The sequence below is a fragment of the Vigna unguiculata genome, chromosome 4 (assembly GCF_037176805.1).
Source record: "Vigna unguiculata cultivar grain cowpea cultivar isolate G323 ecotype 2 chromosome 4, ASM3717680v1, whole genome shotgun sequence".
Taxonomy (NCBI): Eukaryota; Viridiplantae; Streptophyta; class Magnoliopsida; order Fabales; family Fabaceae; genus Vigna; species Vigna unguiculata.
This window is the reverse complement of record NC_140795.1, coordinates 8,799,924-8,825,164: the sequence shown is the minus strand read 5'-3', so window position 1 is coordinate 8,825,164 and position 25,241 is coordinate 8,799,924. Positions and strand designations below refer to the sequence as shown.

At 33.3% G+C, this 25,241-nt stretch overlaps 4 protein-coding genes across 4 annotated transcripts; all 4 read right to left on the bottom strand.

The window, feature by feature from the left end:
- Nucleotides 1–3,819: 3,819 nt before the first annotated feature.
- LOC114181090 (uncharacterized) lies at nucleotides 3,820–4,566 on the bottom strand. The gene is made up of 3 exons (XM_028067431.2): nucleotides 4,458–4,566; nucleotides 4,296–4,364; nucleotides 3,820–4,118 (listed from the first exon to the last, which is right to left on the bottom strand). The coding sequence occupies exons 1-3, from the start codon at nucleotides 4,509–4,511 to the stop codon at nucleotides 4,044–4,046; spliced, it is 198 nt and encodes a 65-aa protein (XP_027923232.1). The 5' UTR covers nucleotides 4,512–4,566; the 3' UTR covers nucleotides 3,820–4,043.
- A 10,655-nt stretch (nucleotides 4,567–15,221) lies between these two features.
- On the bottom strand, nucleotides 15,222–16,100 carry LOC146886736 (uncharacterized). Its single transcript, XM_085671851.1, has 2 exons — nucleotides 15,485–16,100; nucleotides 15,222–15,283 (listed from the first exon to the last, which is right to left on the bottom strand). The coding sequence occupies exons 1-2, from the start codon at nucleotides 16,098–16,100 to the stop codon at nucleotides 15,222–15,224; spliced, it is 678 nt and encodes a 225-aa protein (XP_085527977.1).
- Nucleotides 16,101–19,168: 3,068 nt separating this feature from the next.
- Nucleotides 19,169–19,825, bottom strand: LOC146886735 (uncharacterized). Its single transcript, XM_085671850.1, has one exon. It carries the CDS (start codon nucleotides 19,823–19,825, stop codon nucleotides 19,169–19,171), a length of 657 nt encoding a protein of 218 aa, XP_085527976.1.
- A 2,297-nt stretch (nucleotides 19,826–22,122) lies between these two features.
- LOC114180451 (uncharacterized) lies at nucleotides 22,123–22,725 on the bottom strand. The gene is made up of 3 exons (XM_028066767.2): nucleotides 22,616–22,725; nucleotides 22,455–22,523; nucleotides 22,123–22,277 (listed from the first exon to the last, which is right to left on the bottom strand). Exons 1-3 carry the CDS (start codon nucleotides 22,667–22,669, stop codon nucleotides 22,203–22,205), a joined length of 198 nt encoding a protein of 65 aa, XP_027922568.1. The 5' UTR covers nucleotides 22,670–22,725; the 3' UTR covers nucleotides 22,123–22,202.
- Between the last annotated feature and the right edge of the window lie 2,516 nt (nucleotides 22,726–25,241).

Sequence of the window (25,241 nt, the reverse complement as noted above, 5' to 3'; positions counted from 1 at the left end):
TATACCTTACAATAAAGTAATTACCATTACATATCAAACTATTTTGCAAATTCAATTACTCACGCAAAATTTTTTGCATCACCTCATTGGCACTAGCATTGTCTAATGTGATAGAAACAATCTTCCTATCTATTCCCCAATCAAGCAACAAAGCAAAATTTTTTTGTGCCAAATCATGACCAGTATGTAGAGGTTCCATTTTACAAAAGGCAATAATCTTCTACAACCTCCAACTCAGATAAGCAAAATGAGCAGTCAAACAAATAAACCCTTCTTAATTTATAGAAGTCTAACAATCAAATGTCAAACAAATTCGGCTATGAGATTTACGCATTACAAGTTTCACCCTCTCTTTGTGTTCATAAAATTTCTTTGAAATATTAGACACAACTGTATTCCTACTTGGAACTCTTACTTCTGGATTTAGATATACAAACAATTATTTAATTCACTTACATTTCAAAAAATTATATGGAAGCCCATGTTGAATAATAGCCATTGAAATAAGGTCATCTACAACTTTTTGGTCAATTTCCCTAGATCTTAATTTCCTAGTATGATCAATTATCATTTTCCCCATGTCATTGTCTTTTAATTTCTTTATAATCGTAGACTTTGACAAATAACGTAACATTGTTGAAGTCCCTATATTTGAACCACCGGAAACATATTCTGCACCACATGCATTACATTTTGCCTTTTCTTTACCTTCATTTATACCAATTTTTGTAAAATGATCCCAAACCTTAGAAGTAGTTCCACTAGGTCTCTTACTTTCTCTATCAAAATTTGTACCCTCATTTTCAATCTCTTATACGGTTGGTGGCAAAGAATCATTTAAAGTATCATTAACACATTGATCATTTACTGTTTCAAAATTCATTTTGTTCTGTAATTACCGCAAACATAAATTATATAAACAAACAACCAAAAGTGTAAGTAGCATAACTTTAAAACAATATATAAGGGACCAATAAATTACCAGTATTCAACTCGTTTGAGCATGGTTAGTGCAAGATACTTATAAGATATTCTTGGATGCCACTTATCTAACAACTACATCAAGTTGCATATTGAAAAAGAACACATGAAAAAAATGTAAAAGAAGGAAAACAAATAGTTTTATATCTTTGAAACGAACACATGGTACCACAAAAATAGAAACCAACGCATTAGGAATGGTTTTTTTCAAAGGGGTTTTAGCCAATTAAAAATATTTTGCAGGTTTCAAAATAAATTATGAAGTGAAAATAAGGGAGAGATGAGAGATAGAAGTTAGAACCGTGAAAATATGAACAAACAAATAATGTTGAGTCTGGTAGCAGCAGTTTGAAGATGACAACAACAAACAAAAGATGCAGTGGTGAATTAAAGAGAATATCATTTAGATTTAGGGTTTTATTTTTTAATATTATATATATATATATATATATATATATATATATATATATATGTATATGTATATATATATATGTATATATATATATATATATATACATATAGATATATATATACATATATATATATATTTAATATTTAAAATTTATTAGTGGGTTGGTGAGCTAACCTGATTCATCACAGGTTCAATTCGAATGAGTTGGGTTCTTAGTGGGTTAGGTTCATTTTTGATCCGTATTGAAATTTCTAATTTTTTTTTCAACCCAACCCGGTCTCAACCCGTGGTGAACTGTGTTAGTTCGCGGGTTATAACCATTTTGACAGCTCTAGTTTCAAATTGATTTTTAATTTGACAATTAAAATAATTTCTATTATGATTTGATCTCTAATTTAGTCACTAACATTAGTTATTAAGATTTTGGTTAAAAAAATTTGATTTCTAAATTAATTTTTAATTAAAAAATTAATCTCTAAATTAATCTTTAAACATATATTTTTAATCACTAAAACTAATCATTATTTAATAATTTTTTTTATAATGAAGTGACATATTTCAATATTTTTTCAGATAAATCTTTAAAATTAATATATAAAGTGAAATTTCTATAACACTGTTATTCAACTATCATTGTTATTCAACTATCATGAAAAGTAATACTTTTATATGTTAGTTGTATCTATGTCAGCTTTAAAATTCACATAAAAAGTGCATTTTAATCATTATAAAAAATGATCTTTATCAATTGGAGGTAGCATTTAACCGACAACTTTTTATTTTTTATTTTTTTTGCGATCATCATGTTATATATAAAATATCTTATATTCTTAACATCCCTTTCTTATATTGATAATATTAAATTTAAAATTTATATTGATAATATTAAATTTAAAATACACCTTTATTTATTTATATTAATAATACCAAATTTAATGTACACTTTTAGAAAATATTTGATTTATTGTGTTAAAATCTTCGTTGACATTCGTAAGTCAACTTTTGTATATTTTAGTCTTACAAAAAACAAAAAATGAACTTATGTCTTCTATGATGAAGGATGTGTTGAATGTTATCTTTTAACTAATGAACATTCTCATCTTATATTATTACAAAAACATAAATGTATCTCATTAAAATTAGACAAAAAAAATATGTTATATTAGGTTATTAATGTTAAACTGTTCAAGAAAGACCGTTAGTCTAACACAACAAAATAATTCTTGTGATTGAGTTTACTTCTTTTGACATTGCTCTAAGTTTTGATTTATTTTATCATTTTAAGAAACTCATAATAAGTATATTATACTTTTTAATTTTAGAAAATAAAACAAATGTGTAATCTCACTCATTTCGGTGTAAATGGAAAAAAAAATTCACGTTAGAGTTTGAAATATAAGAAACTAAATTGAGTTTTTTATATCAAAAAGATAAATCAAACTGAATAAAATAATTAAAATACCTTTTTTATTAAGTTACAATTGTAATTTTAAGGTTAAATTATTCTTTTGGTTTTTTATTTGTCACGTAATGTCAATTTGGTTCTCAAGGTTTTTTTTTATCTCAATTTAGTTCTTATTTTTTTTAAAATGATTTAATTTGGTCTTTACTGTTAGTTTGACTAAACGATGTTAAAATCAATGTCACGTGTTAATTAATATTTTTTTTTACACGTGTCACTTTGCAATTGTGCCACGTGTCAAAATGATTCAATTTGTTTCTTATAATTGTTTTTAGTTTCAATTTAGTCCTAATTTTTGTAAAAGTAGAACAGTATTATCCCTCCTTAAATTGAGACTCAATTTATTTTTTCTGTAAATCTTATGGTTATATTTTTACTAAAATTAACGTTTCTATTAATAATATTTCTAAAGATATTTTCAAATTAACTTAAATTTTATACAAAACGTTAAATTTGAGTTTTGTTTTAAATTTGAAATTTAGTTCTTAAACTTATGTGTGACACAATTGTGAAAAAAATAAAAAAATTCAAAAATTCAAAAATAAAAAAAATCACAAATTGACATGTGGAGTTGGCTTTAAGATTGTTTGGTCAAAATTGATGGCAATGACCAAATTGAATCATTTTAAAAAAAAACAAGGACCAAATTGAGACAAAGAAAAACTAGAGAACTAATTTGACATTACTTGACAAATATAAGGACCAAAAGAGTAATTTAACATAATTTTAATTAAGTGAAAAATGTTTCAATTCATCCAAAAAAAAAAATGCTTTGCATTCAAAATTCCAAAATGTTTGCCTAATAGAATTTAAAACAAATTGTAGGACTGAGAAGTAATTTAATTGATAGATAAACTTGTTGCTTGTTGAAAGGAACTCAACAAAATGTACTTATAAATGGCTAGATCTAACATTTTGGTGTTAGCAATGTCTTTCTACAAGATTTTAGAACCATTCATATTTAAAACTTTGAGTCTTTGATCATTAAAAAATCTGGTTTCCCAAATCAAAGGAAAATGGTTACATTTGAAATAAAATTGAATGATGTTTCTACAAATTGAAATAAGATAAGATGAATACATCTAATATAAAAAAAGAATGATATTTCTACAAAATATGTAGATGAACAAAAATAAGGTTTATTTGAAGGGAAGAAAGTCAAGCATAATTAACGATCCATTTAGCTTTTTAATTCTTTGAATTCAAAGCACTCTTGATAGAATCAGTAGCTCCTTGTGCCTTTTCCTGCATTTGTTGCCCAGCCTATACACAATAAAATACACTTACTTTTATCATGCATTTTATTTTCTAATTCAACAACCATGTAAGACTCTTTACATTCGAATGTCAATATGAATATTATTGTAAATATGGATTAAACATGAATGTTACAACATGCTTTGATTTAGATAAAAGTTGGGAAACAAAGAATAGAAGAACCTGTTGCATGGAATCTTGAGCAGAATGAGCAGCATCGCTAGCCTTGTCCATCATGTTGCTAGCCTTTTCCTGCAATATCATACAAAAACCTTTCAATGATTTATGAATATTGAGCATGCGTGAACATCAACACACTACAAAGAGAAGAGGTTGAAGGTAGACCTGAGCTTGACCCTTGGCTTGCCCAACATTGTAGCTTGCATTTTGGGAGTCCATCTTATGTTGAATGAAGAATCAAGTGTTGTTAATTAGTGTTAATTTTTCTTATGCATATTTTCCCACTCTTTGTTGTGGTTTATATAGTTTCTCAATGCATTGCATCTTTGAACAAGTGTTTGATGTTCACGTTTTCTTGCATAATTGTGATCCAGAGTTTCCTCCTTAACTTGTGTTTCCAAGAGCACATGTTAAACCAATTGTGGAAAGTGATTTTCACATTTATGATCAACATAAATATACGGGTGTTTCATATCGTAAAAAATAGTGTCTCTTAGAGAGAGATAACATACAATTAGTTCAAATATCTTAAATATTTAAAAATTAACTATTTTTATCTTTTATTGATTGAATAAATATTTAAGCATGTAGATACTCAATTACTTATCCCATTAAAGAATGAGGTGTTACATGAAGTTCAAGATAATTGACATTTTTTTCTTTTAAATATTTGTTGTAATGATCATGTTTATATGTAGTTGTTTAAATTAAATTTCAGTAAAGTTTTGTTATAGTTAATGTATGAAATCACTAAAATTTTTTGTTCAAAAATCTTTGTTTTGTATTGTTAAAAAATCTTTGTCATATAAGTGTTTCTTGTATACAAAGTATTTGTTATGCAAGTATATAATTGATTAAATAAATAAAAATTAGAAGGAAAAAAATGCACTTTTTACGATACAAGTAGAAATTGATTAAATAAACAAAATTTTTAAAAGAAAAATGTATCTTTTATGATAGTATATTCAACTGTCATAAAATATAATTCATTTTATAATGATTACAACTACACTTGTCATGAAAAATGATACTTTTTATGAATTATTATTATAACTCGTTAATGAAATTATGTAATAAGAAAATATCGGTGACAATTTTGTAAATACTGAAAGTAATATAACATCAGTTGTTCGGGTAGTCGATGTAGTATGACATTTGAATTGAACTTAAAAAAAACACATGATACAACATCAATTGTTAGAGAGAATTGACGTAGTATATGTTTTTATTCAAAGCTCATGCCTTTTCATTTCTCTCTTTTGTTCCGGTTCTTTGTTTTCTCTCGCAGCTGGTTCTACCTGTTTTTGATCCTCCACTTGTGCCTCGTTCACCATTGTTGTGTGCCTCTTTCATACCGAACAACATTTTTTTTAGGCTGGCATTGTCGCCCTAAAGGAGCTTTTTTGCCAGTACCATTGTCGCCGCTCAACCCTCTCAGTTTACCGCTGCATTGTGCTCAACCTGTGCCTCTTGGTCCTGTTCTATGGTGGGCTTCAAACGAGACTCTCAAACCCTTACAGTGGCACTCCCCTCCCAACATATTCTTTCTCTTCCGTTGAGATGCGTCTTCTTATGGTAACGTACATCATCTTTGTTTTTCATAAGATAGAATTTTTTGTAACAAGGTAGAGTGCCTTCTTAGAAATGGAAAAGAAATTGAATAATATAGGGAATGCTTGCAAAAAAACCGTGTATGGATAAGTAAATGTAGTATACAAAATTTGAATTTGGTTGTTCTTGATTCAAAGCTACTTTAGTGACTCTATTGTTGAATAAGGCATGGGTTTCTATTTGCTTTGCTCTATCCAACTTGTTGTAAGGGCCACTATTGCCATATTGATATATACAAAAGGATATTATGAATTTATTACAAAACAACTAAGAAATTTACAAGTGTTATATTTCAAGTTCTTCAAAACAATCCTTGGTTGTCTTAAATGCAGATCATAAGAAATTAGAGAGTATTTCAACCTATTAACACTTTTGGGCCTTTTCTTATTTCTTTTTCTTTTTGTTTACATCGTGATTCATGAAATTTATTTTCAGGATTATGATTTATATTTGATTACTGCTTTTCCAAGTATCTAATTGTTGTGCTTTGGTATTAGTAGTAATGTTAACGTGTTGGTTTTGGGTCCAAGGGTGTTCAACACTCAACAATATGTTTAGAAGTTCATATTTTAAGTGTTTTTCCATCAATTTTATAGTTGGGTTGTTTCTTAGTTTCCTATTTAAGATTCAATATAAAAATTGAAATATCCCAAATTATATTTTAAAATTAAAGGAAGGAGTAATGACAATCATTATGATGAACTTCAGTCGTCGATTTTGACAGTTTGCAAAGTAGTATATTTTTTAATGAATGGGAGATATTCATAAATAAACAATGGATTTTATGTTGTGTAGAAATAGATCGAAGTTGGGTGAATGCTAGTTGAGTTAGTGGTGTATATGATAATGATGTTGAAGAATTTCTACAATCTGCTCAACGAAAAAGAAGACTTTTGAATGGAAAATATTATTGATCCTGTGTTAATTGTTTAAACGAGAGAGACTACCAATTAAGTTGGTAAGAGAACATTTTATTTGTGATGATTTCTTAAAGAGTTATACAACGTGGACCTAACATAGTGAAATTGTAAACCTCTCAATTGTATCTCCATCTCCATAGTCTAATGTATATTGTGAAGATCACATGAAGGATATGGTTGAGGATATTGGAGAAGAAAATTCTTAACACGCACACATGTATGATTTATTGAAAGATGATTTAGAAAAAGCTTTATATCTCGACTGTACAAGATTCACACGTTTGTTAGCAATATTAAGATTATTTAACATCAAGGCAAGAAATGGGTGGATAGATAAAAGTATCATTGAATTGCTTGAATTGTTGAATGACATGGTATCTACCAATCATACCTCGATTTAAACGTTTATTTGTTAATGTTAATGATGCAAAAAGCCTTGTGTGGCATGCAAATGGAAGAAAAAGTGATGGATTGTTATGACACACAACTGATTCACCTCAATGAAAGAGAAATGATACACTCTATCCACAGTTTGGGAGTGATCCTAGAAATTTGAGGCTTGGTCTTGCAGCTAACGGGATGAAGAGCACCTGGGTCATGCGCGTACTGCTGGTTTTCGTATGGGAGTTAGACTATAGTTTTGAGCCCGAGCTATGAACCCCAACTTGACCAAAATGTTAATCCAATTAAGGAGTTGATTAGGGCATCATCCAATTTGTTTCAAGTACCTTATGGCATTCCATTAGCGTTGATGCAACCATCTTTAGCGTTGACAATGATGATATATCATTGTATATAAACATGTCAGATTTGTTTGAAATAATTCAGGGTAATCAGATATTGAACATTGTAGTCATTCAACTTTGAATTATGTGAGTGCACTTAAATTTATATTTTGCATTTAACTTATGTTTCGTTAGATCAACCTAAACCTTGTGAATTTGTAGCAATGCATGTATCTAAATGGATTAATTGTCAATGCAAGAAATGCTAATATCTATGATTTCCTTGAGCCTCAAAGTACACAAAAGTCTAGGAATAGAACAATGCACTCTTAAATTTACATTCAATGGTTGATTGATGCATCCTAGAAAAAAATTTACATCGCTCCTTATTTTCATGCGTAAGTTGAACTCACTCACTTTAGTTATTATCTAACTAATGCCAAATCACTAACTAAAATCTTTATTTAATAGGTCTCTTTGACAATTGATTATTATTTGTCTCATAGACCATATTGTCATGTGGTTTTGTTGAGTGCACTAGAAGCCAAGCAAAGAATTGAAAACTTTAATACAAAGGTATGTCTTAATTACAAAAGTAATGTATTTTATCATGATTATGTTGTAAATGTAATGAATTCTCTTTTTAGTGCTATTAATGTCATCAATGTCTTAGATGGTAAATCCAATGCATCTACATACCATTATTATTGGATATAATGGTATGTAGTTTGCATTGAAGCTATATAGAATAAACTAAATTTTCTTAGTTCTTCATATATTAATTACGTAAATTTCATATATTAGTACAATAAGCAACATGGAAGCTTTGAGTGTGGATACTACATTATGCATTGAATGTGGACCATAGTTCATGCTAAGATAGATGATTCATGGGCTGATGTATGAATTTCTTTAACTATTGATGTCTTAACTTTCATGTTAACTTTCATATATGCTTTATTATAACATGATATATATATATATATATATATATATATATATATATATATATATATATATATATATATATATATATATATATATATATATATATATATTCCCTATTACAGTTTTTTTAGGATGTCGAACCATTGGAAACACACAAACGAAGAAATTCGCATGGAATGCGCAAAATATTTTTTGAGGCGTAAAAATTTGATGTCATGGCTATTAAAAATGTTTTATTTGGATGTTTTTAAGTATTTTGTGACTTTAACATTTAGCCTAAGGGTTTTGCCAGGTTTTGACAAGCTTTAGTACTTTATTGTAAGTATTGATGTATAAGTAGCATTACAAAACATTAAGTATTTCAATTGTCTACTCTGGAATCTATGTATATTTGTAGGTTTTGGTTTACAAGTTAGAAAAACTTGTTTGTATTTAAAAAGAACAATACATATTACATCAATTGTAACCATAATCGATGTAATATGTATTATTTTTTATAATATAATACATGATATTACTTCGGTTACCACAAGCAACCATGTAATATCTACTTTTCAGGTCTAAAATAAACTTTATCTACTATGTGATATTACATTAATTTTTACAACTGATGTAATATGTCTCTCACTTATTACATTGTCTGATACAACATCAGTTATAAAACTAATATAATATGCCAAAAAAACCGATGTAATATCCTTTTGTTATACCAGTGACTATCATAAAAGTGTTTCAGCTGGTTTAGGGGCTTTGGTTCTTTATGGGCCAGCCCTAGGCCCAACTTATTTGGGGCAGTCCTTTAAAATAAAGGTAGTAAAGTAAGTGGACCTTACAGTTCTACTTTTATTTCTTCTGAAAATGTTCTTAGTTTTTTTATTGGTTTTATTAATTTAAGAAATTTGGATTAAGTTTATTATAATTTATAAAATATTAAAATAATAAAACAAATGTGTAGCCTTATCCATTTGGGTTTCAATTGAAAATAAAATTCACGTTGGATTTCTGAAATATAAGAAACAAAATTGAGTTTTCTTTTATTAAAAGATAAATCAAATTGAACAAAATACATAAAAGACCATTTTTTTTACGGTTGTAATTTTTATTAAGTAAATGCTTTGTACTGTAAATTCCAAATTGTTTACCTAACATGATTTTAAGGAAATCGTAGGATTGAGATTTAAACTCATTTACAAATTTACAAATTTACAAATTTTAGTCGTTAAAAATCGTACTAAATAAAATTTATGATAATTTAAAATAATGGTCAGAATTAGATATATAAAAAATAGTTAGTCGCAGAAGAATAAGGATAATATCTTCCAAATATTCAAATAAAGCAAGAGGTAAGACTTTTGTATATTGACCTGCAAATAATTTTCACAAAACAATTGCATGCATTTGAGGCCTATGCCAGTTGTACTCCCTACATAAATGTGCTTTGTGTAGTTATATTATTTTGTAACATGGTTTAGATGGTAAGTAAATCTTCTTATAAATTATTGTTTATATGTGTCACTACTATAAGTTATAAGTTAAGTTATAAGTTATAGGTATGACCTGTCAAGATGCACTTAACTGCACTGCACTGTTAAAAAATGCAGTAAACTAAACAATAGTTCACTTGAATTGAATTGATTTGAAAAAACAAGCCCAAACGAACTGAACTGTTTGTTGTTCTAAAAAACTGAAATATATTGAATTGCAGTGCTATATGAACTGAATTGTGTTCCGAACTAAACTATTTTTGATAGGCATACTTACATTTGATAATTAAATTTGCCATCCTTATGTAAATTCATAAAACTTCCTTTTTTTTGACAATTAATCATCCAAGATAATTTAATATATAATTTTTAATGAACTTCAATTACCTTGACAATTCATCCAAAAAGATTATATATATATATATATATATATATATATATATATATATATATATATATATATATATATATATATATATATATATATATATATATATATTCCTTTTCTATTAAAAAAATACATTTTAGCATCACTAAGTTGTTGGCAACAAAACTATAGCTTACGGGTTTAAAAGTTAATTTCCATTCAGAAATAACTTTCCTTGTTCTGAATTATTTTTAATTAATTCGGTCAATAATTCAAATTTTCTTTGGTAAATAAAAAAGTTTATTAGATAGTTTAATATCAATTCTCCAACTAACATATAAGTGATTTATTAGAAAAAACAATTAACAAAATTTTATTATATATCATGTGAAGATTCAATAGTTCAAAATCATGTAATAATATAATTAACACTTACACGCATCCTCTGATACAGTGGAGGAATTTGGATACTCTGCTAGGTTTGTTTGTGTTGTTTCTCTACTGTGTCTTCATAATATATTGATGACCATTAATTTTGACGTTTTAAAATATATTAAAAAAATATTTAAAATACCAACACAGTGTATTTTTAATGCTCAGTAGAGGACAACACAAAAAATCAGTAGAGAATCCAGACTCACAGTGGACAGCGCGAGATGTGGGCTAATTGTGAAGGGCATTTTATTATTGGACAGAAAATAATAAAAAGGTAGTTCAATTAGTGGATAATTAACTGAACTTAATTTTTAGGGGTTCAATATTTTTAAACTAAACTGTATAAAAGTTTACTTCAGATTTTGTTGAATGTAATTCAATTATTTTTAGTTTAATTTAGTGCAGTTAATCTACATTCCAGTACAATTGAATTAACTTTGCCCAACCTTAGTTATAGGGTAAGTCAACACCGTTCATGTTTATAAATGTCACTACTATGAGTTATAAGTTATAGGGTATGTTAACACCCTTATAAGTTATTTTTATAAGTGCCACAAGTATAAAGCGTAATACCTCAATTTTTCACGCTTCTAAATTTTATAATACATGAATAAAATTAAAAGATGTCACCACTTTATTAAAGCGGATAAATAAAATTAAACAATGTCTTACACCCAAACTTTATTAATAAAATGGAAAAATAATGCTAACATAGCAAACACCGATGGACCTTCTAAATAATATAGGGGAGCGACGACCCCTCCCCCACCGCCCATACCCATTATATTTTACCTTTGCTCTCTCACCATTTTTAAAATAAAATTGTGTCCATACCCATTATATTTTACCCTTGTTTTCTCATCATTTTTAAAATAAAATTGTATCACCATAAAATTGAGGAGTTAAGAAACATTTTTAACTGATCAATTTCTTTTGTAAGTTCATTTTCTAACTTTTTTTTTTTAAGAAATATTTTCTCTTGCATGTGATAAATTTGTCTAATGTATACGGCGGTAAATTTATCTTCTTCTAAATATGTGAGAGTTGATAAATTTGTATAAGAAAAATCATGATAAAGAGTAAAATAATTTATTCCTTTTTTTTCATGAAAAAAACTTGTGATGAAGATGAAAATAATGCATCTACGTCAATTAAACTTGAAAGATTTCATGATAATCAAAAATTAAAAATAATAAAAAACAACTTTCTAAAATTTCTAGAATTGTATATAATGAATTTGAAAAACTATAATTCGGCATCTCTGAAAATTTTTTCCAAGTTTTGCAACGGATAACAAAGCAAAAATATTTTGTTTAAAAAATAAAACTCACAATATGATTAAAGTCCAAGGCTTTTTTGAAAATAAATAAAACCTTTCTCAATAATCATTTCCTTTAACAAACCAATTAAAAAAAAAAAACAAGTTTTTTTTCACAAAAATGCACACATAACAGCCTTAAACGAAACTTTCTCAACTATGATGAAAAAATTTCTTAATAGGTAAACCTTCAAAGTTTATCATTGTGTAATGTTCTTTTTCAACAAGCGTAAGTAGCCTTTATTCACTCCTTTAGTATGTGTATTCAGAAACTTCATTCTCACCCTTAAAATCCTAAATACATTTAAAATATTTTATGTGATTTTTTGATAAAATATTATATATATATATATATATATATATATATATATATATATATATCTTAAAAAAATCTTTTACATAAAAATAATAATAAATTATTGTATCTTATAACAATTTTTAAATAAATTCTTTTAAATTAGTTAATTATAACTTCATTTATTTATTTTTTAATTATTATAATTTTACGTGATCTTACATAAAGTCCATGTGCCATGAAAGTTTACAACTTAAAAATTATAAAATGAACAGTGGTTGAAAATTATTGTGCTTATCGGTACGTACAAAGACTGCATTATTGCTATCTAAATATATGTTTGTATACATATGTAAGAAACTAATCATTATGTTGTTTGGTTAATATATGATTGGCACGGTGTATAATGTTAGAAGATTCACTCCAAGAATGTTGTGTTTAATATCACAGAGCTGTGGTTAGGACCATATGGCTAGTGTTATGCCCAATTCTTAGCACGATTCTAAATCCTTGATGGATAATGATGCACTAGAACTAAAACAAAGAAAAATTGTCAAATTACGTTTTTGAACTTCTTTATTTAATTAATATTATTAATAATGGGGCAATTATATTAGATACTTAAATGGTATAATTTCTGCGTACGAATTTAGTCTTAGGATTCAAGGTAATTAATTGTGTCATCTCAAAAGTTTATGTTTAAGGTTGTTGTCAAAAGTATTTATGAGATTATAAGAATAATGGTTATGTTTTTAGTCTTAACTTCAATGCAAAATTGAAATTTGTGCATTTCTGATCTTGCTTCTCAAACTTTAAAGTTTATATAATCTTTCTAATTCATAATATTTACAGCGTAGCGTTTGATACATTCCATGTCAATTAAAAACTGTGTTTATTCAATATTTTTATAGTCTAATTTAAATTATGTAAGTAACCAACATTGAAAATGTTTAATAATAATATTATTTTAAATAATATATTATTCTTTAGATTATTCACTATTATTTTACATCTCAATAAATAAATAAATAAATATATATATATATATATATATATATATATATATATATATATATATATATATATATATATATATATATATATATATATAACATCCCATTTTGATAGTTTTTAAACTATTAAACAAAACATTCAAATTTTAATAGTTCAGAAGCAGATGATGACATAGGCCAATATAATATATATATATATATATATATATATATATATATATATATATATATATATATATGTAACATCCCGTTTTGATAGTTTTTAAACTATTAAACAAAACATTCAAATTTTAATAGTTTAAAAGCAGATGATGACATAGGCCAGTATGATATAATACAGTAATCCTAAAAAAAAAAACAACCATACATACGCTGATCAACATATACAGCCCACACACTACAAAAGGTCACAAAACACCCTAAGCATTTACTAAAGAAACAGGTAACTACAACAGCTGGGAAACGTCATGGAAACCCCTTCAACGCTCGTCTAGGAAGGGTGTACCTTCACCTGCACTCTTATCTGCTCACGCCATTCAATAAGGACGATCATTGCAAAAGTAGAAGACACACAGAACACAAAAGAAACTAGAAGGGTAAGCTAACTGGAACAAAGAGTAAATCATGCAATTTTCATACTAAGACAGAAAATGGACTTTCATTTCACAATCCACTAAATCATTCAATGAATCCTGACCATAACACCACACATCCTTCTAGAATCGATATCCGGATTATGTAAGTGGCATTGGAGCTCTTAGTGACTTGCACTTGAGATGGTTCCTAAACTCTGCAGAGTTTTAGGCACAAGGGGTATTCACCCAACCACTCTCAAGGTAAATCCCATCACCTCTATGATGGATCAGAATCATAGATCAGGACCTCCTGCTACTCCCCTTGACGTAATCCATCATACTCTACTTGAGTCTTAATGGTTACTAGGAGCGTCAGGATGTCACCAATCTGAGTCCTCATGCCCTTACATTCACTAAAACCACATTCCTTAGGATTTCCCTTGAGATCCTAACTCCAACATATTCCCCTTCACATTAAATTCACACTCAATCCCATCACACAGTCTATCATGCATAAAGATCACATACAAGATCAACTATCATCATTTTAACGCAATCAATATAGCATTATGTAAGCCAAACAGTGAGAAAATTAACTTCTGCAGGGAATCTCGCTTAGGCTAGAGAGTCTCGCCTAAGCTAGAGAGTCTATCTCGCTTAGGCGAGTTGATCTCGCCTGGGCGAGTTGATCTCGCCTGGGCGAGACATCATACAGTGGCGAATTACAAATCCTGGGCGAACTCTCGCTTAGGCTAAACTGGCTCGCCTAGACGAGAGGCTATCTCGCTCAGGCGACCCCAGCTCGCCTAGGCGAGATTTCGCACAATGACAGGGGTGATCTTCTGGTATTTTCGCTCAGGCGAGACCAACTCGCCTAGGCGAAACTACCAGGAAATCCTCCCTGTTCTGCACATGCAAGCTCGCTCAAGAACATCCCCCACTCAATTTCACACACCAGTAGTCCCAAACACCAATTAAACAAGCAATCACGCAATTAAAGCACTCACGAACACAATTCACATCCAAATAAGTTACAGAGTTAGCTTCCCTTACCTATTTGTCAAGAATTCACTTGGTAGAGTCAAGAAATTGGCAAGGCAACATAATTTTTCAGTTTTGACCTATGGGAACCTATCACCACAATAGGGAGAAGAAAGAATTACATGATCAGATTCAAAATTCAGAGGTTAATTTGCGAATTCTAGCTGGACTTGAACCCAAATGGAGATATAACTTACCTAAGAGGATGGAAGCTGAGGGAGGAACTGCGGAGGGTCCTGTTGGCTGGCCCTTCCAGAGTCTGAGTACAGAAAAGTTGAAACAGTGAGATGGCAGCACAGAGATGAGAGAGTGGGAGAAGATTGGATTGCAGAGAAAATTGAGAGATTGAGAAAGAAGGAGGAGTGTTGCTATTTTTAGAGAGGAAGAAAAAGGGAAGTAAAAGAGGGGTATCACATTCTCCCTAACAACAAAAATTTTCGACCCGAAAATTGAGACTTACCAGAGAACAAGTGTGGATATGACTTCCTCACGTCTTCTTCTAATTCCCAAGTGGAATCACCTGTCCTCTTGTTCCAGATGACCTGGACTAGTCTAATGGATTTCCCATTGAGCTGTCTCATCTGAACATCTCCTAAACCAACGTGCTGAACCTCTACTGTAAGATCTCCCCTGATCTGCATATCTTCCATCTCAAGTACATGGGAAGGGTCGGGAACATATTTCCTGAGCTGAGAAACATGAAACACGGGGTGGAGATTGGCCAGAGGAGGAGGTAGGGCAATCTCATATGCCACTGGTCCAACTCTTCTCAGAATCTGGTATGGACCGACGAACCTAGGAGACAACTTCTTCTGGCGGATGACTCTTCCCGCACCAGTAGTCGGGGTAATTCTCAAGAAAACGTGGTCCCCTGGTTCAAACTCTAAAGGTCTTCTCCTCTGATCAGCATATGATTTCTGTCTACTTTGAGATGCTTTCATTCTTTCCTGTATGAGCTTGACCTTCTCAGTAGTCTGCCTCAGAAGCTCTGGTCCCACCACCACTGATTCTCCATCCTGATACCAGCATAAAGGCGTCCTACATCTCCTGCCATAGAGGGCCTCATAAGGTGCCATGCCAATACTGGTGTGAAAGCTGTTATTATATGTAAACTCCACCAAAGGCAGGACCTCATCCCACGCCCCCAGATGGTCCAGCACGCACGTCCGTAAGAGGTCCTCAAGAGACTGGATGGTTCTCTCGGACTGCCCATCAGTCTAAGGGTGGTAAGCGGAGCTCATAGCCAACCGGCTACCCATAGCATCCTGCAGCGTCTGCCAAAAGCGGGAGGTGAATCGTGGGTCTCTATCAGAGACTATACTCAATGGCACACCATGTAACCTCACGATCTCACTGATATACAACTGTGCTAGCTTCGCCATAGATATCCTCAAGTTTACTGCTAGGAAGTGAGCACTCTTGGTGAGGCGGTCCACTATCACCCATATAGCATCATGGTTCCTCACGGTCCGAGGTAAATGGGTGACAAAGTCCATATCAATGCTATCCCATTTCCACTCGGGTATCTCAAGCTGCTGAAGCATCCCCCTGGTCTCTGGTGCTCTATCTTAGCCTTCTGACAGGTTAAACATGACGATACATATTGATCGACATCTTGCTTCATGCCCGACCACCAGAACGATTCCTTCAGATCATGATACATTTTAGTCATGCCTGGGTGCATGCTAAAACGACTCTTGTGTCCTTCCTCAAGAACCATACCTTTCAACTCTAAATCTTCAGGTATGCAAACTCTGCCTCTGAATCTTAGTACCCCATCATCTCCCATCAAGAAATCCTTGGCCTTCTCAGTGCCAAGTAACTTTACTATCCTCTGTAGCTTGGGGTCCGATGGCTGCTTCTCCTTTATCAGATTAAGGAAATCATTAGACACAGTGAGATGGTTACATTTAATGACTCCCTCATCTAACACCACCTGCAGTTGCATATCTTTAAACTGCTCCACCAATTCCAACTCTCTGACCATCATGAGAGATGCATGAACTGCCTTTCGGCTTAAGGCGTCAGCCACCAGGTTTGCCTTCCCCGGGTGGTACAACAACTCAAAGTCAAAGTCTTTTAGGAACTCCATCCACCGCCTCTACCTCATGTTTAACTCTTTCTGGTCAAACAGATACTTCAAACTCTTATGGTCACTGAAAACCTGAAATTGTACACCATATAGATAGTGTCTCCAGATCTTTAGTGTAAACACCACTGCTGCCAACTCCAATTCATGTGTGGGGTAGTTCTTCTCATGATTCTTCAACTGCCGTGAGGCATATGCCACCACTCTCCGTTCTTGCATCAGAACACATCCCAATCCCTGATGAGAAGCATCAGAGTAAACCTCAAAGGGTCTACCTTTGCTTTAGCTTTAGGAAGCTCTCTTCACACAGGTCGGTCCAAGAAAAAGGCTGATCTTTGCGGGTTAACTGGGTCAAGGGTGCTGCTATCCTGGAGAATCCTTCAATGAATCTCCTATAGTAACCTGCCAACCCCACAAAGCTCCTTATTTCAGTCACTGACTTAGGGCGTTCCCAATTTAGCACAACTTCTACTTTAGACGGATCTACTGCTATGCCCTGAGCAGATATCATGTGCCCCAAGAACTGAACTGAAGTCATCCAGAACTTACATTTTGACCGCTTTGCATACAACTGCTTCTCTCTCAGTATGCTCAGAACTATCTTCAGATGCTCTACATGTTCCTCTGGAGTCCGTGAGTAAATCAAGATGTCATCTATGAAAACCACCACAAACTTATCCAGGAATGGCCTGAAGATTCGGTTCATGTAGTCCATGAACAAAGCGGGGGCGTTAGTCACACCAAACGGCATCACCACATACTCGTAGTGTCCGTACCTGGACCTGAAAGCGGTCTTCTGCACATCATCAAACTTGACTCGAATCTGATGGTATCCTGATCTCAAATCAATCTTGGAGAACACTGCAGCACCGTGCAACTGATCCATCAAGTCGTCAATTCTTGGCAGAGGGTACTTGTTCTTGATGGTTAACTTATTCAGCTGCCTGCAATCCACACAGAGTCTGGAACTACCGTCCTTCTTTTTAACCAGTAACACCGGCGCTCCCCAAGGCGATACACTCGACCTGATAAACTGTTTTTCTAGCAGCTCTTCAATCTGTTTCTTCAACTCCACTAGCTCAGCAGGAGCCATTCTATAGGGTGCTATGGACACTGGCCCTGCTCCTGGCAGCAGGTCAATGGAGAACTCTATCTCCCTAGTAGTGGGTAGGCCAGGCACATCCTTAGGAAACACATCTGAGAAATCCCCCACTACAGGCGTCTCCAAGGGTCCAACCTCAGTCTCAACGGACAACTGAGTCAGAATCAAGAAGCATTGAGACCCTTCCTTTATTGCCTTGTCCACCTGCTGTGAGGACACCAACAGGTCTTCATCTTCTAAGCTAGGAAACAACACCTTCATTTCGTTGCAGTCAATGAGAATGTGATTGGCAGATAGCCAATCCATCCCCAAGATGACATCTAGCCCCACCAAGGGTAAACAGATGAGGTTTACCCTGTACTCGTGACCCTCAACCTCGATCTTGCACCTAGCACACACGGTCGAGGTTCTGACCAACCCAGAAGCAGGTGTGGACACCACCAGGTCACACTGGAGCTCCTTCACCGGAAGACCCAACTCCACCACTCTAGATTCCGACATAAAGGAACGTGTCGCCCCCGAATCAAACAGAACATGCAAGCTCCTACCAGCTATCACACAAGACTTGATGATAAGGTTACCTGATCCAGCTGCCTCGGCACCAATGACAGCGTACACCCGACCCGCCGCCTGTGGCCTCGCACCTCCCCTCGACGACTGTGACTGAGGTTGTGGTGAAGGCCTCGACACTGTGCTCCTATCAACTGGGCAATCCTTGATGAAGTGGCCCACCTGGCCGCACCTATGGCATGTCCTCCTGTCAGAAAGCTGGGGGCAGGCGCTCCTCAGATGGGGCCCCTACAGTGGAAGCACTGTGGCCTGAAAGGCTGGGATTGTTGGGGCTGATGTGAGAACCTCCTAGGCCCCTGAGGCTGAGGCCTAGAGTATGGCTTCCTCCTGTCATCGTGTCTGCTCATGGACCCAGATGGTCCTCCCACCTTCAGTTGAGACCTCTACTGAGCTTCAACTTCAGCCTTAAGCTTCTCCATCACTCTTGCCTTCTCTACCAAGGCAGGGAATTCCTTAATAGAGAGTGGAGCCACCATGAGCTTGAGGTCACCTCTCAACCCATTCTCAAATTTTCTACACTGCCAGTCTTCTGCCATCTTCAGGGTGTGGAATCTACCCAAGTGTTTGAACTTTTCAGCGTACTCCGACACTGACATGTCTCCTTGCATCAGCTGCAAGAACTCAACCTCTTTCGCATACCTCACACTATCTGGGAAGAACTCAGCATAGAACTTCTTCTTAAATAGTTCCCAAGTGATGGTCTCATGGCTGTCCTCCAACATCATCTTCATGTTGGACCACCAATGCACGACCTCTCCAGCAAGAAGGTACTCAGTGTATGCCAGCCTGTTCTCTGCAGGACACCTCTTAGCATCATAGATTCGTTCCATGTCCCGCATCCACTGATCAGCTCCATCCGGGCTAACCTTACCATCAAAGCGGGATGGATGGTGTTGTAGAAAATCCTTCAAACTCCACTCTTGCACTCGTGGTAGTGAAGCTTGGGAAGAACCAGCGGCTGAACGGTTTTCCCCTATCTGATGCAGGGCTTCCAAGTGCCTTTGATGAGTCGCTTCTGCTGCTAGTCTTGCAGACTCCATCTGTTGCAAGGCTAGATTCTACTGATTCACCATGTTAGCATTCTGTTGCTGCATGGTTGCTATCATCGCCTCAATTGCTCCCACCAAATGAGGATTATCCGGGTTTTGAACAGGAGGTGGAGGAGGTCTAGGTGCCATAGCCCTGATCACACAAAGAAGGAACCATCAGATTAGTCGACAAGTACAACAACTTATGCCAAACACGTTACGAGGAACACATAACAGAAGCTAAGCAAGCTCACACCTACAGATCCTACAGATCCTATATATATGTAACATCCCGTTTTGATAGTTTTTAAACTATTAAACAAAACATTCAAATTTTAATAGTTCAAAAGCAGATGATGACATAGGCCAGTATAATATAATACAGTCATCCTAAAGAAAAAACAACCATACATACGCTGATCAACATATACAGCCCACACACTACAAAAGGTCACAAAACACCCTAAGCATTTACTAAAGAAACAGGTAACTACAACAGTTGGGAAACGTCATGGAAACCCCTTCAACGCTCGTCTAGGAAGGGTGTACCTTCACCTGCACTCTTATCTGCTCACGCCATTCAATAAGGATGATCATTGCAAAAGTAGAAGACACACAGAACACAAAAGAAACTAGAAGGGTAAGCTAACTGGAACAAAGAGTAAATCATGCAATTTTCATACTAAGATAGAAAACGGACTTTCATTTCACAATCCACTAAATCATTCAATGAATCCTAACCATAACACCACACATCCTTCTAGAATCGATATCCGGATTATGTAAGTGGCATTGGAGCTCTTGGTGACTTGCACTTGAGATGGTTCCTAAACTCTGCAGAGTTTTAGGCACAAGGGGTATTCACCCAACCACTCTCAAGGTAAATCCCATCACCTCTATGATGGATCGGAATCATAGACCAGGACCTCCATCTACTCCCCCCGACGTAATCCATCATACTCTACTTGAGTCTTAATGGTTACTAGGAGCGTCAGGATGTCACCAATCTGAGTCCTCATGCCCTTACATTCACTAAAACCACATTCCTTAGGATTTCCCTTGAGATCCTAACTCCAACATATTCCCCTTCACATTAAATTCACATTCAATCCCACCACACAGTCTATCATGCATAAAGATCACATACAAGATCAACTATCATCATTTTAACACAATCAATATAGCATTATGTAAGCCAAACAGTGAGAAAATTAACTTCTGCAGGGAATCTCGCTTAGGCTAGAGAGTCTCGCCTAAGCTAGAGAGTCTATCTCGCTTAGGCGAGTTGATCTCGCCTGGGCGAGACATCATACAGTGGCGAATTATAAATCCTGGGCGAACTCTCGCTTAGGCTAAACTGGCTCACCTAGACGAGAGGCTATCTCGCTCAGGCGACCCCAGCTCGCCTAGGCGAGATTTTGCACAATGACAGGGGTGATCTTCTGGTATTTTCGCTCAGGCGAGACCAACTCGCCTAGGCGAAACTACCAGGAAATCCTCCCTGTTCTGCACATGCAAGCTCGCTCAAGAACATCCCCCACTCAATTTCACACACCAGCAGTCCCAAACACCAATTAAACAAGCAATCACGCAATTAAAGCACTCACGAACACAATTCACATCCAAATAAGTTACAGAGTTAGCTTCCCTTACCTATTTGTCAAGAATTCACTTGGTAGAGTCAAGAAATTGGCAAGGCAACATAATTTTTCAGTTTTGACCTATGAGAACCTATCACCACAACAGGGAGAAGGAAGAATTACATGATCAGATTCGAAATTCAGAGGTTAATTTGCGAATTCTAGCTGAACTTGAACCCAAATGGAGATATAACTTACCTAAGAGGATGGAAGCTGAGGGAGGAACTGCGGAGGGTCCTGTTGGCTGGCCCTTCCAGAGTCTGAGTACAGAAAAGTTGAAACAGTGAGATGGCAGCACAGAGATGAGAGAGTGGGAGAAGATTGGATTGCAAAGAAAATTGAGAGATTGAGAAAGAAGGAGGAGTGTTGCTGTTTTTAGAGAGGAAGAAAAAAGGGAAGTAAAAGAGGGGTATCACAATATATATATGTATATTTATTAAAATTCTTTATTAAAAGATTGCAATTTTGGTCCGTTTGCACGAATGTCACACTAGTTTGAAAAAAAAAATGAATGATGATTATGCAAAGTGCATGAGTCTTGATCGTTAAAGAAATTGGTTTCCTACATCAAAGAAAAATGGTTACGTTTGAAATAAAATTGAATGCTTCTATAAATAGTAATCAGATGAATACATATCTAAAATAAAAGGTAAAATCATGTTTCTGCAAAATATGTGGATGAGCAGGAACAAGGTTTATTCTCGTGAAAGAAAGGAAGTTTAGCATAGTTAACAATCCATTTAGTTTTATTAGTTATTTGAATTCAAAGCATTCTTGATACCATCAACAACTCCTTGTGCCTTTTCCTTCATTTGTTGTCCACCCTTTACACAACAAAATATACTTTCTTCTATCAGGCGTCTCAATTTCTAATTCAACAACCATGCAAAACTCTATTACATTCATATATCAATATGAATATTATTGTAATATGGATTAAACATGAATGTTACTACATAATTTGATTTGGAGAGAAGTTAAGAAAGAAAGGATAAAAGAACCTGTTGCATAGAATCTTGAGCAGAATGAGCAGCATCGCTAGCCTTGTCCATCATGTTGCTAGCCTTTTCCTGCAATACCATAGAGAATCTTGTCAATGATTTCTAAATATTGAGCATACATGAACATCAACATACTAAAAACAGAAAGTTTGAAGGTATACCTGAGCTTGGCCCTTAGCTTGACCAGCGTTGTAGCTTGCATTTTGGGAGTCCATCTTCGATATTCTTGTGTATTGAATTGTGATGGTAAATGATGTTTTGTTTAATTTTGTTTTTGATTCATTTTCTCATTCCCTATTGTAACTTATATAGTTTGTCAATGTGTTACAACTTTCAACACATGTTTTTGCTTCATCTCATGTTTTACCACACAAACTAAATGCGATTCACATTTTCCTCCTTCTCTTACATTTTGAAGAACACGTCTTAAGCCAATTTTAGAATGTTGCCCCTTACTGCCAATAAAAATAAAAATTTAATGGCAAATTATTTAATTATTACACTAACTCGCTAGATATAATCTTTTTTTAACTTCCAAATATTTTTACATTGTAATAGAAAATGTAGGATATGCATTATAAGAAAATACTTCAATAATGATCAATTTTAGTGACCAAAAATATTTTTCACTATAGTGATCTCTTTAGATATCAATATATAAACTAAAAATTTTGTTGTAACTAAAATAGTTTCAAAAGTTATAATTAGTTTCTAAATTGGTAACTAAAATAATTTCTATTATGAATTGGTTTCTAGGTTGGTCACTAGCATTAACTACCTGTGTTTTGGTTACTAAAAGAATTATTCTCTAAATTAGTCTTAGTTTCTAAACATATTTTTGGTCACTAATATTAGTTGTTATTTAAGTACTTTCTAAGAGTGATGTTAACATAATGTTATTGATGTTTTAAAGTTTGCGTCTTTATTAGTTTTAACTAAGTTTTGAAGTTTTTCTATTCCATTTTTATTATTGATACTAGTTAGCTATGAACAAATTTGGAACTACATTATCACTGAATTTATGAGTTTTTAGGTTGAGAAATAAATTTATTTGAGTAACATGTAAGTACTTGAGAATAAGCTGGAAGTCAAGTATGACCTCATTCATGCATTTGTATTAAGAACCATATAACTTTGAGACCTTTCTTTCGAGCTATGCTTGATCTAATTTTAAAATATATGTTAATTTTAACATATATGTTCTGGTAAAGAAAAAGTGCCAGATAATTCTTAACCAAAAACAAAAAGAAAGAAATTTTTAACCCTAGCTTAAGACTTGCTTAGGTAAAAAACAATCTGTCCCTTGACCATGAGAGTAACATTCTTATTTATAGAAGGTAAATCAGTTACAAATATTGTAGATATACATAATCAGTTAATGCATAATAATAGCCTTAAAGATAATCTAAATTATTCCACTATAAAAAAATTGTTAAATACAGCGGTTATTTGGGGTATAAAATGGCGGTTTTGACTGCCATATTTTGCGCGTATGGCAGGTGCGGGTATCACCATATATCCTGCTGCCACAATGAATAATATGGCGGTCTTGGACGAAATGCCGCAGCGCCCGCCATTAAATGCATTGCGCAAATAATGGCAGTTTGAACCGTCGTATTTTGTGCGCAAATAATGGCAGTTAAAACCGTCTTAAATTGTTTATTTTTAAAGAATTGTCATGCGAAATACACTACCTAGAAATGCCATTATTTGTACTGTACGGATGCGTTATACGACGTTTCAACTGCCATAATTTGAATGTAATTTATTTTATATTAATTTTATGTAACCTGCTTTCCATTATTATTGAACCTGTTTTCCATAAAATTAAAAAAATCACAGACAACATCTTGATCAATAATACTTTCATTCATAATTCATATTTCATATTTAAAAATTTGATATTACGAAACACCATCCAAAAGTTTTCACATTGAAAACAAAAGCCAAAAAAAATATAAAACATTATTATAATACATTTTGCTAAATTTCTATAGCTATGTTCCTATAGCTATGTACCTAATTTGTCTTTTCTGTCCCACTTGATCTTCTTATACCAATAGGTGATGGAGCACCACTTCCAACATCGGGTACCTGGAATAAAAAATAATTATAACTTATTCAAATTCATATGTGTATTATAATAAACTTGTGTAATTTGTTAAATAAACTATTAAGTTTTACCTCATTAACCGAAGTATGTACCAAACCAACAGCCATGGCAGCAAAATGGTCAGGAACGTCATCTCTAGAAGCAATGTAGGCAACCAATGTTTGCATTTGGTTTTTGAGAGTTGTGAGCTCATTTTCCATCTTTAGAAACTTCTCATCCATATTTGTTGATGTTGCACTACATGAAGCAAAATTCATACCATTTAATCTTGTAGTGGATTGCTTAAATGCAAGAGTGTGACAAGCTCCATGTGACAATCCTCTGACCCGACCTGGATTCTCCTTACCAAATATGAGACCAATCGGATCATTTGGAGATATATCTGATGCAATCTTTGGGTTATTCAACATTAGCTCATCTATTTTTTCCTACATTAAATTGGAAGTGCAAAAGACCGCCAAACAAACAAATTATGACGACTTAAAATGATAAACCAGTACACCAACAATTAGTTCAGACACAAATAAGAAAATTGAAAGTGATAGAGCATTAAAATCATTCCCAGGAAGTGTTGAAGAATAGGAAGCACTAGATTCCACACCCCCTATTTTATTAATCCTTTGGTCTACAACAAATGAGATGTAATACAAAAGGTTGGTTTGTGATTCTTCTTG